Source organism: Mesoplodon bidens, assembly GCF_964165515.1.
Source record: "Mesoplodon bidens genome assembly, chromosome: 1".
Lineage (NCBI taxonomy): Eukaryota > Metazoa > Chordata > Mammalia > Artiodactyla > Ziphiidae > Mesoplodon > Mesoplodon bidens.
The window spans coordinates 27,979,207-27,995,761 of NC_138176.1; the positions used below are offsets into that span (position 1 = coordinate 27,979,207).

General features: G+C 42.5%; 1 protein-coding gene across 5 annotated transcripts in view; it reads left to right on the forward strand.

The window, feature by feature from the left end:
* ARMH3 (armadillo like helical domain containing 3) overlaps window positions 1–16,555 on the forward strand; it is a 180,545-nt gene that overhangs the window by 161,651 nt on the left and 2,339 nt on the right. For all 5 annotated transcript variants that reach the window (XM_081228629.1, XM_081228626.1, XM_081228627.1 and 2 more), the window contains exon 25: window positions 14,972–15,088. In XM_081228629.1, the coding sequence (XP_081084755.1) occupies window positions 14,972–15,088 (117 nt within the window). The remainder of the gene's footprint in view (window positions 1–14,971; window positions 15,089–16,555) is intronic.

Genomic DNA, 16,555 nt, shown 5'->3' on the forward strand with positions numbered 1-16,555 from the left:
ACTTAACTTTATTGAGATGTAATTAACATATAATAAAACATATTTGTGTAATCATCAGCATCACAAGATATAGAACCTTTTACTTCCATCACTCATAAAAGTTCTCCTTTACAGTTAGTCTTATCTGCATATCTGAGCCCTAGGCAACCACTGATGTAATTTCTATCACTATAGATTAGATTTGTCTTTTCTTTTTAAAATTTATTTATTGTTTATTTTGGCTGCACTGGGTCTTAGTTGCAGCACGTGGGATCTTCATTGCAGCATGCAGACTTCTTAGTTGCAGCATGGGGGTTTCTTAGTTGTGGCATGCATGCAGGATCTAGTTCCTCGACCAGGGATCAAACCCGGGTGCCTTGCACTGGAAGCACGGAGTCCTACCCAGTGGACCACCAGGGAAGTCCCTAGATTTGTCTTTTATAGAATTTCACGTAAACTCTGTTGTGTCTGAGATTCATCCATATTGTGACACTTCTAGCTGTTTACCGAAGAGGAATGAAAATATATGTCCACCCAAAGACTTGTATACAAATAATATTCATAATAGCATTATTCATGATAACCAAAAACTAGAAACAACTAAAACAACCAAAGCAACCAGCAACTGAATGGGTAAACAAAATGTGATACATCCATACATACAATGGAATATTATTCAGCCATAAAAAGGAATGAAGTACTGACACCTGCTACAACATGGATGATTCTTGAAAACATATGCAAAACGAAGGAAGCCAGTCACTAAAGACTACATGTTGTGTGATTCCATTTATTTAAAATGTCCAGAATAAACAAATCTATAGAGATAGAAAATAGATTGGTGGTTACCTAAAGCTGGGGTTGGGGAGTAAGTTGGGAAATGATGCTAATGGTTATGAAGTTGATGAAAATGTTCTAAACTTAGATCATGGTGATAATTGCCCCCTATGTGAATATACTAAAACTATTGAATTGTACACTTAAAATGATTGAATTTTATGGTATGTAAATTATCTCTCAATAAAGATTTTTTTAAAAAGAAAGAAAAAGAAACTGCCAAACTGTTTTCAAAAGTGGTTGTACCACTTTTAATTCCCACCAACAATGAATAAGAGTTCTAGCTACTCCATATCTTTGTCACACTTGGAATTGTGAGTGTTTTTAATTTTAGCCATTCTAGTGGGTAGGCCGTGCTCTAGTAATACTGCATAATAGTTTTTAAAATTACTGTTAATTTATTTTGTGTGATGTTGAGCAGCTGATCATTTGCCTGTTTTTAAAATTTGAGTATTATAATACTTATGAGTTTTTGTATCGATATATTCTGGATGCAAGTCATTTGTCATATATATGTATTGCAAATATTTTCTCCTAGTCAGTTGCTTGTGTTTGCAAGTTATTAATGGTGTTTTCAAAGTCCAGACATTTTAATGAAGACCAACTTTAATTTAATACCATAAAGATGAATTTATTAATTTTTTAACACTTTTTGCTATTGTGTTTTATTTAGTAAATCTTTGCTCACTCCTAGTTGTGAAATTTTTCACCTGTATTTTCTTCCGTACGTTTTATAGTTCTGTCTTTTACATTTAGTTCTATGCTCCATGTCAAGTTAATTTTTTGTAAAATGTTTGGTAATGGTAAATGTTCATCCATTCCCCCCCCACCCCCCCACCCCCTGCCCTGCAATATCCTGTTGTTCCATTGTCATTTGTTGAAAAGACTATTCTTTCCCCTATTGAAATACCTTGGCACATTTGTAAAAAATCAATTCACCATATATATGTGGGTCTATTTCTGAAGTATTAGTTCTGTTCCATTGGTCTAATATATGTCTAAATTTATGCCCTACACTGTCTTACTTTAGGTCTATAGTAAATCTTGAAATCAGGTAATATAAGTCCTCTGATTTTGCTCTTTTTAAAAGTTGTTTTGAATATTTGAGGTCTTTTGCATTTCTATACAAAGTGTAAAATTAGCTTGTCCATTTCTACACAAAAAAAAGGCTGCTAAGATTTTTTAAATTTAATATTTATTATTTATTTTTGGCTGCGACGGGTCTTAGTTGCGGCATGCGGGATCTTTCATTTCAGCATGTGGGCTTCTTCGCTGCGGTGTGTGGGCTTCTCTCTAGTTGTGGCATGCGGGTTTTCTCTTCTCTAGTTGTGGCTCACAGGCTCCAGGGCATGTGGGCTCTGTAGTTTGCAGCACGTGGGCTCTCTAGCTGAGGCTCGCGAGCTCAGTAGTTGTGGCGTGCGGGCTTAGTTGCCCCATGGCATGTGGGATCTTAGTTCCCTGACCAGGGATGGAACCTGCATCCCCTGCATTGGAAGGTGGATTCTTTACCATTGGACCATCAGGGAAGTCCCAAGCCTGCTAAGATTTTTATTGGAATTGAATTAACGCTATAGATCAACTTGGGGGAGAATTGACACTTTAACAATATTATATTCAAATCCGTGATCATAATATACCTATTTATTTAGATATTTAAAATTTTCTCACCAATATTTTGTAGTTTTTAGCATACTGTTTTGCATCTGTTTTGTTCAATCTATCCATAAATATTTCATTTTTTATGTTATCTAAATGGTATTTTTTATTATTTTCCATTATGGTTTATTACAGGATACTGAATATAGTTCCCTGTGCTATACAACAGGATCTTGTTGTTTATCCATTCTATATATAATAGTTTGCATCTGCTAATCCCAAACTCCCAATCCAACCGTCTGCCCCCAGCAACCACAAATCTGTTCTCTATGTCTTTGAGTCTGTTTCTGTGTTGTAGATAAGTTCATTTGTGTCATATTTTAGATTCCATATATAAGTGATATCATATGGTATTTGTCTTTTTCTTTCTGATTTACTTCGCTTAGTATGATGATCTCTAGGTCCATCCATGTAGCTGCAAATGGCATTATTTCATTCTTTTTAATGGCTGGATAATATTCCATTATATATATGTACCACATCTTCTTTATCTACTCATCTGTCAGTGGACATTTAGGTTGTTTCCATGTCTTGACTACTGTAAATAGTGCTGCTGTGAACATTGTGATGCATGTATCTTTTCGAATTATAGTTTTGTCCAGCTATATGCCCAGGAGTGGAATTGCTGGATCATATGGTAACTCTATTTTTAGTTTTCTGAGGAACCTCCATATTGCTCTCCATGGTGTCTGCACCAGTTTACATTCCCACCAGTGTAAGAGGGTTCCCTTTTCTCCACACCCTGTCCAGCACTTGTTACTTGTAAACTTTTAATTTTTTCTTGCAGGAGCTTAGTTCGCAGACCAGGGATCGAACCCAGGCCCCTGGCAGTGAGAGCACCAAGTCCTAACCACTGGACTTGCAGGGAACTCCCTGTAAACTTTTTAATGATGGCCGTTCTGATGGGTGTGAGGTGGTATCTCATTGTAGTTTTGATTTTCATTTCTCTAGTAATTAGCTATGTTGAGCATCTCTTCATGTGCCTATTGGCCATCTGTATGTCTTCCTTGAAGAAATGTCTATTTAGGTCTTCTGCCCATTTTTTGATTGAGTTGTTTGTATTTTTGTTATTGAGTTGTATGAGCTGTTTGTATATGTTGGATATTAAGCCCTTGGTCACATTGCTTGCAGATATTTTCTCCCAGCCTGTAGATTATCATTTTGTTTTGTTTATGGTTTCCTTTGCTGTGCACAAGCTTATAAGTTTGATTAGGTCCCATTTGTTTATTTTTGCTTTTATTTCTATTGCCTTGGGAGACTGACTTAAGAAAACATTGATATGATTTATGTCAGAGAATGTTTTGCCTGTGTTCTCTTCTAGGAGTTTTATGGTGTCATGTCTTATATTTAAAACTTTGAGCCATTTTGAGTTTATCTTTGTGTATGGTGTGAGGGTGTGTTCTAAACTCATCGATTTAAATGTGGCTGTCCAGTTTTCCCAACACCACTTGCTGAAGAGACTGTCTTTTCTCCATTGTATATTCTTCCCTTCTTTGTCGAAGATTAATTGACCATATGTGTGTGGGTTTATTTCTGGGCTTTCTCTTCTGTTCCATTGATCCATATGTCTGTTTTTGTGCCAATATTAGGCTGTTTTGATTACTGTAGCTTTGCAGTATTGTCTGAAGTCTGGGAGGGTTGTGCCTCCTGCTTTGTTCTTTTTTCTCAGGATTGCTTTGGCAATTCTGGGTCTTTTATGGTTCCATATAAATTTTAAGATTATTTGTTCTAGTTCTGTGAAAAATGTCATGGGTGATTTGATAGGGGTTGCATTAAACCTGTAGATTGCTTTGGGTAGTAAGGCCATTTTAAGAGTGTTAATTCTTCTAATCCTAGAGCATGGGATATCTTTCCTAAATGGTTTTTTAAGCCTTGATTTCCAATTTTTTTGCTAATATATAGAAATAGAATTATTATTATTATTTTTTCAGTACGCGGGCCTCTCACTGTTGTGGCCTCTCCTGTTGCGGAGCACAGGTTCAGGACGCGCAGGCCCAGCGGCCATGGCCCATGGGCCCAGCCGCTCCGCAGCATGTGGGATCCTCCTGGACCGGGGCACGAACCCATGTCCCCTGCATCGGCAGGCGGACCCTCAACCACTGCGCCACCAGGAAAGCCCTGTTTGTAGGTTTTTTGATGATGGCCATTCTGACTGGTGTGAGGTGATACCTCATTGTAGTTTTGATTTGCGTTTCTCTAATGATTAATGATGTTGAGCACCCTTTCATGTGTTTGTTGGCAATCTGTATATCTTCTTTGGAGAAATGTCTGTTTAGGTCCTCTGCCCATTTTTGGATTGGGTTGTTTGTTTTTTTGGTATTGAGCTGCATGTGCTGCTTATAAATTTTGGAGATTAATCCTTTGTCAGTTGCTTCATTTGCAAATATTTTCTCCCATTCTGAAGGTTGTCTTTTCGTCTTGTTTATGGTTTCCTTTGCTGTGCAAAAGTTTCAAAGTTTCATTAGGTTCCATTTGTTTATTTTTGTTTTTATTTCCATTTCTCTAGGAGGTGGGCCAAAAAGGATATTGCTGTGATTTATGTCATAGAGTGTCTGCCTATGTTTTCCTCTAAGAGTTTTATAGTGTCTGCCCTTAGATTTAGGTCTTTAATCCATTTTGAGTTTATTTGTGTGTATGGTGTTAGGGAGTGGTCTAATTTCATTCTTCTACATGTAGCTGTCCAGTTTTCTCAGCACCACTTATTGAAGAAGCTGTCTTTTCTCCATTGTATATTCTTGCCTCCTTTATCAAAAATAAGGTGACCATATGTGCGTGGGGTTATCTCTGGGTTTTCTATCCTGTTCCATTGATCTATATTTCTGTTTTTGTGCCAGTACCATACTGTCTTGATTACTGTAGCTTTGTAGTATAGTCTGAAGTCTGGGAGCCTTATTCCTCCATCTCTGTTTTTCTTTCTTAAGATTGCTTTGGCTCTTTGGGGTCTTTTGTGTTTGCATACAAATTTGGAAACTTTTTGTTCTAGTTCTGTGAAAAATCCCAGTGGTTGTTAGGGATTGCATTGGATCTGTAGATTGCTTTGGGTAGTATAGTCATTTTCACAATGTTGATTCTTCCAATCCAAGAACATGGTATATCTCTCCATCTATTTGTATCATCTTTAATTTCTTTCATCAGTGTCTTACAGTTTTCTGCATACAGGTCTTTTGTCTCCTTAGGTAGGTTTATTGCTAGGTATTTTATTCTTTTTGTTGCAGTGGTAAATGGGAGTGTTTCCTTAATTTCTCTTTCAGATTTTTCATCATTAGTGTACAGGAATGCAAGATATTTCTGTGCATTAATTTTGTATCCTGCTGCTTTACAAGTTCATTGATTAGCTCTAGTAGTTTTCTGATAACATCTTTAGGGTTCTCTGTGTATAGTATCATGTCATCTGAAAACAGTGACAGCTTTACTTTTTCTTTTCTGATTTGGATTTCTTTTATTTCTTTTTCTTCTCTGATTGCTGTGGCTAGAACTTCCAAAACTATGTTGAATAATAGTGGTGAGAGTGGACAACCTTGTCTTGTTCCTGATCTTAGTGGAAATGGTTTCTAACTGAGTTTTTTTTTTTTTTTTTTAATTTTATTTATTTATGGCTCTGTTGGGTCTTCGTTTCTGTGCAAGGGCTTTCTCTAGTTGTGGCAAGTGGGGGCCACTCTTCATCACGGTGCGCGGGCCTCTCACTATCGTGGCCTCTCTTGTTGCAGAGCACAGGCTCCAGATGCGCAGGCTCAGTAATTGTGGCTCACGGGCCTAGTTGCTCCGCAGCATGTGGGATCTTCCCAGACCAGGGCTCGAACCCGTGTCTCCTGCATCGGCAGGCAGATTCTCAACCACTGCGCCACCAGGGAAGCCCTAACTGAGTATTTTTTATGATTCCATTTTATGTCCAATATTGACTTCTTAGCTATACCTCTTAATTTTTTTAATTTTTATTTATTTATTTATTTTTTCGGTACGCAGCCCTGTCACTGTTGTGGCCTCTCCCATTGCGGAGCACAGGCTCCGGATGCGCAGGCTCAGTGGCCATGGCTCACGGGCCCAGCCGCTCCGTGGCATGTGGGATCTTCCCGGACCAGGGCACGAACCCGTGTCCCCTGTGTCAGCAGGCAGATTCTCAACCACTGCGCCACCAGGGAAGCCCTATACCTCTTAATTTTACTATTTTAGTCATTGCTCTAGGTTTTACAATACGCATCTTTAACTTACCACAGTGTACCTTCAAAATATGTTACAGGACTTCATGTAATGTATAATAACCTTGAAATAGTGTGTTTCCATTTGTCCCCCTCTTGTTCTTTGTACTACTGTTGTCAGACATTTTTCTTCTAGGTTTCTTATGAATTTCACATTAGATTGTTATTTTTTGCTTTAAAGAGTCAATTATCTTTTTTGCTAGTTTTCAAATTTATGTAAAAATTTCTTACACTTATCTGTGTATTTACCATTTCCAGTATTTTTTATTCCTATTTATAGATCCAGATAATATAATTGTCCTTCTACCAGAAGATCTTCTTTAAGCATCTCTTCTAGTTGTAGGACTGTTGGCAACACATTCTCTTAGATTATTTGTTTGATAAGGTCTTTATTTCACCCTCATTTCACAAAGATTTTTTTGCTGGATATAGAATTCTGGGCTCACAATTTTTTTTCTTTTGGCACCGTATCATTCCATTGTTTTCTGGCTTGTATAGTTATTGACAAGAATTGTGAATTTTTATCTTTGCTCCTCTGTACATAATGTGTTTATCCCCCTTCTCGTTGCTTTTAATATTCTGTCTTCAACATTGATTTTCAGCAGTTTTATTGTGATGTGCCTTATACCTTCCACTTTGTTCCTTATTATGTTCATGGTTGTCTTTAAACACTTGAACATAATTATAATAGCTTTTTAAATGTCCTTGCTAATTCCATCATCTCTTTCATTTCTGGGTCTGTTTCTACTCGTTGATGTTTCTCTTGGTTATGAGTTACATTTTCCTGCTTCTTGACATGTCTGATTTTTTTTTTTTTTTTTTTTTTGGCTGCATTGGGTCTTCGTTGCTGTGCGTGGGCTTTCTCTGGTTGCGGCAAGCGGGGGCTACTCTTCATTGTGGTGCACGGGCTTCTCACTGCGGTGGCTTCTCTTGTTGTGGAGCACGGGCTCTAGACACGTGGGCTTCAGTAGTTGTGGCACACGGGGTCTAAAGCGCAGGTTCAGTAGTTGTGGCACACGGGCCTAGTTGCTCCGGAGCCTGTGGGATCTTCCCGGACCAGGGCTCAAACCCATATCCCCTTCATTGGCTGGCAGATTCTTAACCACTGAGCCACCAGGGAAGCCCAGACGTGCCTGATAATTTTTTATTGGATACTGGGCATTGTGAATGTTATATAGTTAAGTGCTGGATTTTGTTATCTTTATTAAATAATGTTGGACTTTATTGAGGCAGGTAAGCAAATTATTTGTGGAGTGCCAGTGTTCTCTTGAAACTCCTTTTTTTCATGTGGTGATCTTTTTTTCCAGTGTTATTGAGATATAATTGACATACAGTACTGTTTAAATTTACCACAGTAACTTTAGTTAATATTAGTCATCTCCTATAGGTACAAAGGTGGTGGGGAATGGGGTGTTCCTTGAGACATAATTGACATATAGTACTGTTTAAATTTACCACAGTAACTTTAGTAACATTAGTCATCTCCTATAGGTACAAAGGTGGCAGGGAATGGGGTGTTCCTTGTGATGAAAACTCTTGGGATTTACTCTGTCAATAATTTCCAAATATACCATACAGCAGTGTTAACCATACCATACAGCATGTAGTACATTACATCCCCAGTACTAATTTATCTTATAATTGGACGTTTGTACCTTTTGACCACCTTCATCCATGAAATTTCTTTTTATCTTTGTTAAGGTAGGTTTATAGTGGCCTTTAACTCTAGGCCTAGTTTAGTTCTATAATTAAGGTGTGACTGTTCTGATGCCTCTTTTGAATGCCATACATACTCAACAGGTACTTTTCATTCTGCTTGGTCAAAATTCATACACCTTGCAGTCCTGTGTGAGCTCTGGGAATTGTTCAGCTTACAGATCCTTAGTCATTTTTTTGTTCGAACTGGTTGAATTTTACCTTATACGTGCGATTCTTATTCAGCAGCAGATTCAGTGGGAACCCTACATAAATTTCTGAAGCTCTGTTCTTTGCCTAACTCTTTTCTTTCTGGTAACCTGCCTCACAAGTGCCAGCCACCTCTGCCTCTCCAAACTCTAGTGTGTCTCCTTAGCCCAGCAAGATTTTCATGCTCACCTTATATTTTCTTTCTCTCAGGATTCCTGTCCTGAACTGCCTTTTATACAATATATGAAAAGAGGTATTTCTTCCCTAGTTTTCAGTTACTCCATCATGAATGGAATTGGAAGTCCTGAACTACTTTAAAATATTACAGTATACCCTGAGTTACCCAACTAAATTTTTTAAAATTCATACACTTTTCAGAGAAACTTCCCTTGAATTAACTATTAATATGCATTGTCCATTTTACTTCATTCTCTTTCTTCTTTCCTTCCTCTTTTTTCAGTTACTGGAGGAGAGGGTTTTTTTTAATAAATTTATTTACTTTTGGCTGTGTTGGGTCTTTGTTGCTGTGCACGGGCTTTCTCTATTTGTGGTGAGCCAGGGCTACTCTTCGTTGCAGTGTGTGGGCTTCTCATTACGGTGGCTTCTCTTTGTTGTGGAGCATGGGCTCTAGGCACACAGGCTCAGTAGTTGTGGCTTGCCGGCTCTAGAGTGCAGGCCCAGTAGTTGTGCTGCACAGGCTTAGCTGCTCCGTGGCATGTGGCATCTTCCCAGACCAGGGCTCCAACCCATGTCCCCTTCATTGGCAGGTGGATTTTTAACTGCTGCGCCACCAGGGAAGTCCTAGAGGAGAGTCTTGAGTGGATTTTGGAAACAATATGTTATAGTGAGCATTTTAATATATTTTTAAAGATAATCCACTAAAACATCTCTCTTCCCTTTCCCCATTTTTTCCTTCTATTCTTGGGCCAGAGTCCCAGCCTTACATTGATCATTTACAAAGATTCAACCCTCAACTCTCTTAAAAGAGCAAGAATTGAAACTGAAGCTCTTGGATGGCTGATATTTTGTCCTGATAGTCAACTGTCTTCTTGGTCATCATGACTCTTTTAGGCTATGTCCACCTGGAGAGAATTTTGCAATCTGAATTAGCTGAGTAGGATTAGGTGGTAGGCAAAAGAGAAGAGACTTTGGATTCCTTAATTTTCCCTGTCTTAAAAGATGTGATACTGTTTCAACCACGCTGCCCATTCACTGGTCAGTTATGCAGCTGACTGCAAACCACACTTAGTTCTACTGGCCCAACTGTTTATGTGCTTATATATGTGGGTATGCCCTTACATCGTGGTTTATCTTGATTCCCCATTTGCTTGTTAGCTCCTTAAAGGCAGGACTTGGGCTTTAGAAGCCTATAAGAGTGCTGAGAACAGTGCACTGGCTGGGTGTACTGTCTAATTCTAATCTTATCATGAGACTTTCCCCCCCCAACCGGGCCGTGCGCAGCTTGCGGGATCTCAGTTCCCTGACCAGGGACTGAACCCAGGCCACAGCAATGAAAGCCGAATCCTAACCACTAGACCACCAGGGAACTCCCCTATTGTGCAACCTTGATGAGAGATTCCTTTCCTTTTTGGTTGGGCCTGAGTGTTACTAAATTAGTCCATAAGCATGTTGAATGTTTACTGTTCCTTAGGACTGTGTTAGGCTTTGTGGAAAATCTGTAATGTAAAACTGGGTGCCTTCCTTCAGGGTGCTGAGAATCTAGCTATGATGCAATTTCAGTGAGGAAATCAGTAGTAATAGCATGTTTGTTTCTTCAGGAGAGAGCCTGCCACTCAGCCTGCCTGTACCTGCTAAAGCACAAACCCTAAAGCAGGGTGTTCTTTCCTCCACCAGAAATCCCTCATTGGGAAGCCTGTAGAAGACAGATCTCTTCCAGAAAGTGGGAGAAGGGAAAGGTTGCTCATTTATGGCAGGGGTTGGAATTTCAGGTCCTAAAAAGCAGTTATTCATGGAGTCATTTTAAAATGAAAGAATAATAATAATAACAGGGCTTCCCTGATGGCGCAGTGGTTAAGAATCCGCCTGCCAATGCAGGGGACACGGGTTTGAGCCCTGGTCCGGGAAGATCACACATGCTGCGAAGCAACTAAGCCCATGCGCCACAACTCCTGAGCCTGTGCTCTAGAGCCCACGAGCCACAACTCCTGAGCCTGTGCGCCACAACTGCTGAAGCTCACGTGCCTAGAGCCCGTGCTCCACAACAAGAGAAGCCACTGCAATGAAAAGCCCGTGCATCACGACAAAGAGTAACCCCCTCTCGCCGCAGCTAGAGAAAGCCTGCATGCAGCAACAAAGACCCAACACAGCCAAAAATAAACAGAAAATAAATTAATTAAAAAATAAAATAAACTTATGAAATGATTCTCAACCCAGTGTAAAATTAAAATAATAATAATAATAACAGCTATGGTTATTATGTACTGCTTGTGTGTCAAGCAGTATACTTGGCGCTTTATATATATTACCCTATTTAATCTTCTATATGATGAACGTTATTATTATCCCCATTTTACAGATGAGGAAACGGGCTCACCCAGCTCCACCCTGCTGCTAGTATGTGGTAGAGCTAGGGTGAGTCCAGGCAGGCTGGCTCTAGAGCCATTCTCTTAACTACGTTATTTTGAAAATTAATAGCTGTTGGTTGAGATTCTTTTTCAGGGCCTAGGCACTACTAGACCCAGACTGTGACCCACCAATGTCTTTAATTGGAGAACATCTTTGCATTGCTTTTTTTTTTTTTTTTTTTTGGCTGCATTGGGTCTTCATTGCTGCGCGTGGGCTTTCTCTAGTTGTGGTGAGCGGGGGCTACTCTTTGCTGCAGTGCACAGGCTTCTCATTGCGGTGGCTTCTCTTGTTGAGGAACACAGGTTCTAGGGTGCATGGGCTTCAGTAGTTGTGGCACACAGGCTCAGTAGTTGTGGCTTTTGGGCTCTAGAGCACAGGCTCAGTAGTTGTGGCACACGGGCTTAGTTGCTCTGCGGCATGTGGGATCTTCCCGGATCAGGTTATCGACCCCGTGTCCCCTGCATTGGCGGGTAGATTCTTAACCACTGCCACCAGGGAAGTCCCTGCAATGCTTCTTGTTTAGCTTTAACTAATCCTGAATTTGGAAGAATAAATATGGATTATGGAGGAAGGAGAATTGGCTTTTTGCTTCTCTATCATCAGAATTCCTCTTACAAGCTGTCCAGCACGTGACTGCCACTTAATTGTGAGAATGCCACTGAAGGGCTGTTCTTAGACTGGTGGGATTGCAAGGTTAGGGAGAGACCTTTATTGCTTCTGGGAGAAAAGAAACACATTGAACACAGTAAACACATAACCAGTTCTGGGGAGGAGCTGCTTTGGGAAAGTAGAGGAAGAGTGAGAGGCCAGATGAGGTCCTTTCAGAGCAAATGAAATATTCTAGGAAGCCCACAAGCCCAACAACTGGTGAAAGAAGGTGGGCTGTGCTAGGGTGTAGGCTGTTACCTGATTGATTAGGGAGGGATGTCTGCCTAAGAAGGGCCTTTGAAGTTGCCAGGAAGTCAGAAATTGAGGCGGCAAATTATGGTAAAGCCTGAGGCCTTTAGGTACAAGGGTTCTGGGATATTACCCTCTGCCTAACTACTACCCTTGCCATGTCCCAGGCCAGTGTTGAGTGCGAGGGAGGCCCAAATGGGACATAGCCCTAAAGTCTTAAGCTACAGAAAGGAAGATCCCAGACAAGGAATGTACCCCTAGTGCTCTGAAGTTCCGAATGGGCTGGGGCCCAGACCTGAGCTTAGAATGTTTTCTTCTCTTGGAAATTTAAGAGAAGTGGTATATGGGCAGGAAATGGCAGGGGCTGGGTGAACACGAGAAAGGGCCAGGGAAGGAGAACGTGACTCTGGGCAATGTCTGGACGAGGGGAGAGCTGAGATCACGCACGGAGTCCCTCCGGGCCTCTGGTTTCCTTCCAGGGGCTGAGAGCCCAGGGGCCTTCTCGGCTGTCACCTCCCTGCAAGCAGCTGAACTAACTACGCTCCTCCAGGAAAAGCCAACTTTATTGGGAAAGAGAAACGCCCCGTTCTGAGCAATACCTTATACCTTCCCCTCTGCCCTGGCAAGAAGAGAGAAAGCCCAGGTGATCAGGGTGGCCTTGCCTGAGGCTCTCCTTGCATCTCTCGATGTGCTGTTCCTTCTTCTCAGGAGTTAGCTTTAGCATGGTATTTGTCTTTTGGCACCTGACACCCCTGAGGAAAGGCTGAGCCCAGGTTGCTGGGTCATAGCCATTGCTGAAGCTGCCCAGAGTTCAGGGATTGGAAAAGCATGTAGTATTTTATTCTGCCTGATTCCTGGGAGCTGGTTCCATCTTGCCTTTTTCTGGAATTTTGCCTTTTTCTGGGCTTGAGCCATTTACTTCTGAGCCAAGACCTTGGCCGTAGATATTTCAGCCACTAGCACAGCCCCCGTGCATGAGGGGGCCAGACTACGTCGTGGGTGACTGGCGTTGCTGGGTACTGGTCATCTTGCCGACAGAGCTGACAAATGGAATTAGAAGCAAAGGAGCCAGCCTATACTAGAGTCTGTAAGACATAGTTTAGCAAAGTGACCTTGAGGAGTGGGGTGTCTGGAGGGAAAGAGCCTGAATCTGGACCAGACCTTTGACCTAGCTGTCCCTCCCAAACTCAGGAACACAAGCCTGTGTTCTCCATCCCTACTTTCTCCTCAGGAATTCTTGGCAGGCAGAAGTGTTTGCCACTAGGTGAACTCTGCCCTGGCACAAGACTGAACTGGTCAAGGGAACGGCCCAGAGGCACCTTTGTACCCCTCAGGAATCCATTCTCAGTCCCTCTGCTCAGTCCTGACTCCAGCTTATTCCCTTCACCCCTACGTTCTGTTGGAGCTAAGCCTCCCTCATCACACTCCTTCCTCCCAAGACTCCCAACTGAGCTGGGAGCTCTCCATGACATCATACACTTCCCTCCCAGGTCAGATCAAATTGAAAAATAGCTATCACACAGATTGCCACAGTGAAAATTTATTCACTCTCCTGGTCTCTCCTTTCTACCCAGCTCACTTCTTCTAACTTAATGTAGAAGATCTACATCTTCTGATGTAACTAATCATTGTATAACCCAAATATAATTATCTTCAAGCTGGCAAGATAGTACTACACTCTCTAAATACTAGTCTGGTCTTGCTAATAATAGACGTGATATATACAAAATAGTTTTCATTACAGTGGGCAGCAGGGGGCTGGGCTAGTTCACCTCTAAATATTCGTGATGTAACTGATTGTCCTTGTCTTTGATTTATGGTCTGATAAGCCGAAGTCATATCAGGACTGGCTTTGGTAGTCCTTTCCTTCTGGAACCACAGAGATCCAAGGTTCCTGGAGTTAGTGGAGGTCTGAATCCACCCCCATAGAAAGCAGAGGCATAGTAGGGGAGGGAGCCCTCATCAGAACAAAAGAGGATGAGATAAGCTCTAGCTTAGCTTAGAAAGCGTCTCCTACACTCCAAGGCTAGGATGCCTGAAAAGTTCCATCCAGGCAATGGATAAGAAGACTGAGTTGGCATTGGGAGATGAAAACAAGTGGCAGATGGTGCTGAGGAACATCCCAGGACTGAAGAAATGTGGTTCCCAGAAAAGGAAAAGGAAGGAGACATTGGCAAAGTCTTACTCAGCAACTGACAGCCTGGCCAGAGAAGGCTGCAGGATATGGCTGGGAACGCATCTTTGGTATCAGGGATACTGAGGGGCTCCGACACTCACTCTTCTGTCACCTCTTCTCATGCTTCTAAATTTACCAATACCCGCAGTAAACAGCCCTGGTGACCAGGCTGGACTAGTCAGGAAAGGCAGGAGATGATTCAATAGATTACAAAGTGGTCCCACCTACCGTACAGCATAGGGAACTATATACTCAATATCTTGTAATATCCTATAATGAAAGAGAATGTAAAGAAAAGAATATGTATGTATGTGTGTATATATGTATTTTGGCCACGCCACACAGCTTGTGGGATCTTAATTCCCCAAGCAGGGCTTGAACCCATGCCCTCGGCAGTGAAAGCGTGGAGTTCTAAACACTGGACCGCCAGGGAATTCCCTATATATTTTTATATATATGTATAACTGAATCACTTTGCTGTACACCTGAAACACACACCATTGTAAATCAACTATATTTCAATAAAAATTAAAAAAAACAAAACAAAACATGGCCCCAGAAACCTGAGGAATCACTCCCCATGGCCAGGCTTTTTTCAGGGTAATAAGTAGTGAGCAAGGTCTCTTGGGGGTGTTGTCTCAGACTAAATCCAACGCAGTAGGGCAGCAGGAGGGGCGTGGGGGCCAAATGACCTAGGGTTCGTGTGGACTAAGCCCCACCTGGCCCTTGACTTCCCCAGGTGCTAGAGGTAGTGCGAGCCAATTATGACACGCTCACACTGAAGCTGCAAGATGGCCTGGACCAGTATGAGCGCTACTCCGAGCAGCACAAGGAAGCCGCCTTCTTCAAAGAGCTGGTGAGTGTGTCCCGCCTCCATCTCTGCCTGTGTCTCTTAAGGGCCCTTTCCCAGCCACTGGGTTCTACTGTGCAGGTGGGCAAAGGCTGATGAAATAAGATTGGAGGGGCCTGCTTGGATTGGGTTTGCAACTTATCTCCCAAAGCAGTCCAGGAAGGACCAGGCAGTGAGAGATGAAGATACTCCCCAGAGTGCTGGTGCCAGGCTGGGAAGGGGGAGAAGCCTGAGGCAGCGGTGCCCACCTCTCCTCTGCAGCCATGGTGACAGCCCTTGCACAGCTCCAGCTGGGCCTGGAGTTTGACGTGTGTTCCCAGGGGCAGCTCTGGCTCATTACTCCTTATCCTGTCCTCAGAGTAACTAGTGAGAGTAATTGATTCTTCTCCTCCTTATGTAATCACTTCTTCCTAAGTTCCTAGCTGGGTCCTGGTCTGAGTGCCCTTCCAGTCTAGTTCTCCAGTCTTCACTCGCTGCCCCCATTCCCACCTTCCAGTCACTCAGCTTCCTGCAGCCCCTCCCTTGGCCGCCTGCAGCCAGTGAACATCTGCTCTGCCCCCTACTCCGTCTCCCGGTCAGCATTTCCACGGAACTGGACTTACCCTGTTGGTGGTCCCTGTCCTGTCCCGTGCTCAGAAGATGCTCTCAGGAAAAGCCCAGCCTCCCTGTATTCCTGCCACTCCACCTGCCTGGTTGTGCATGATCATCCTGGCTGGGGGCTGAGACCAGGGCACACAGGCCTGTGTACCGACTTCCCATGTCCTCAGACCTCCCACTGCTGGGGCAGAACTTGCATCGGCCCAGCTTTTACTTACCCATGCCCAGTCCATGATGAAGGTGCTAGATTTTAGGTCACCTGTCTTGTGCTAAACCCAGCCCAACTCTGACCCTGACATGGCATTCCTGGGATTATTGGGTTTCCCCAAGATGAGGCAGATATACTCTGGGCTGAGTTAGTTGGGAACAGGGAAGCCACTAGTGTAATAAGAAGATAGCAGAGTACAGTATTTCTATGGGGTGGTCAGCAAGTTATTGGGAGATGAAGAGGATTGTGGAGGAGAGAGTTCAAGCAGCTCTCGAGGCTTTTGGGCACTAGCCTGTGCCTTACTCATTTCTCCTCGTATCTGTACCTCTGGCACAGGGAAGCAAAGAGGGTCTGGTTAGGTTTGGAGCTAATGAGCTTGAGCTGCCTGCTGTTTGCCATGCTGCCCTTTCCTCTGCTTCCTGCCTGATGACTTCATTAAGTTTCCCATAGCAAAGCAGAAATTGAAGAAAAGCTCCCTGGGCTTTGGCGCCTAAGACAGATACACATTCTTTTTCTCCTTCCTCCCCTGCTTTGTCTCTCATTCGATGTTCACTTCTATTTCCCATGAATGAATTTCCTTCCAGAGTCTGCTGGATTCCTCTTAGAACCCACTCAGAGCAGGGAGTTTGGCCTTCTGACCCCTTTCCCACAGGTCTTTTCTCCTGCTG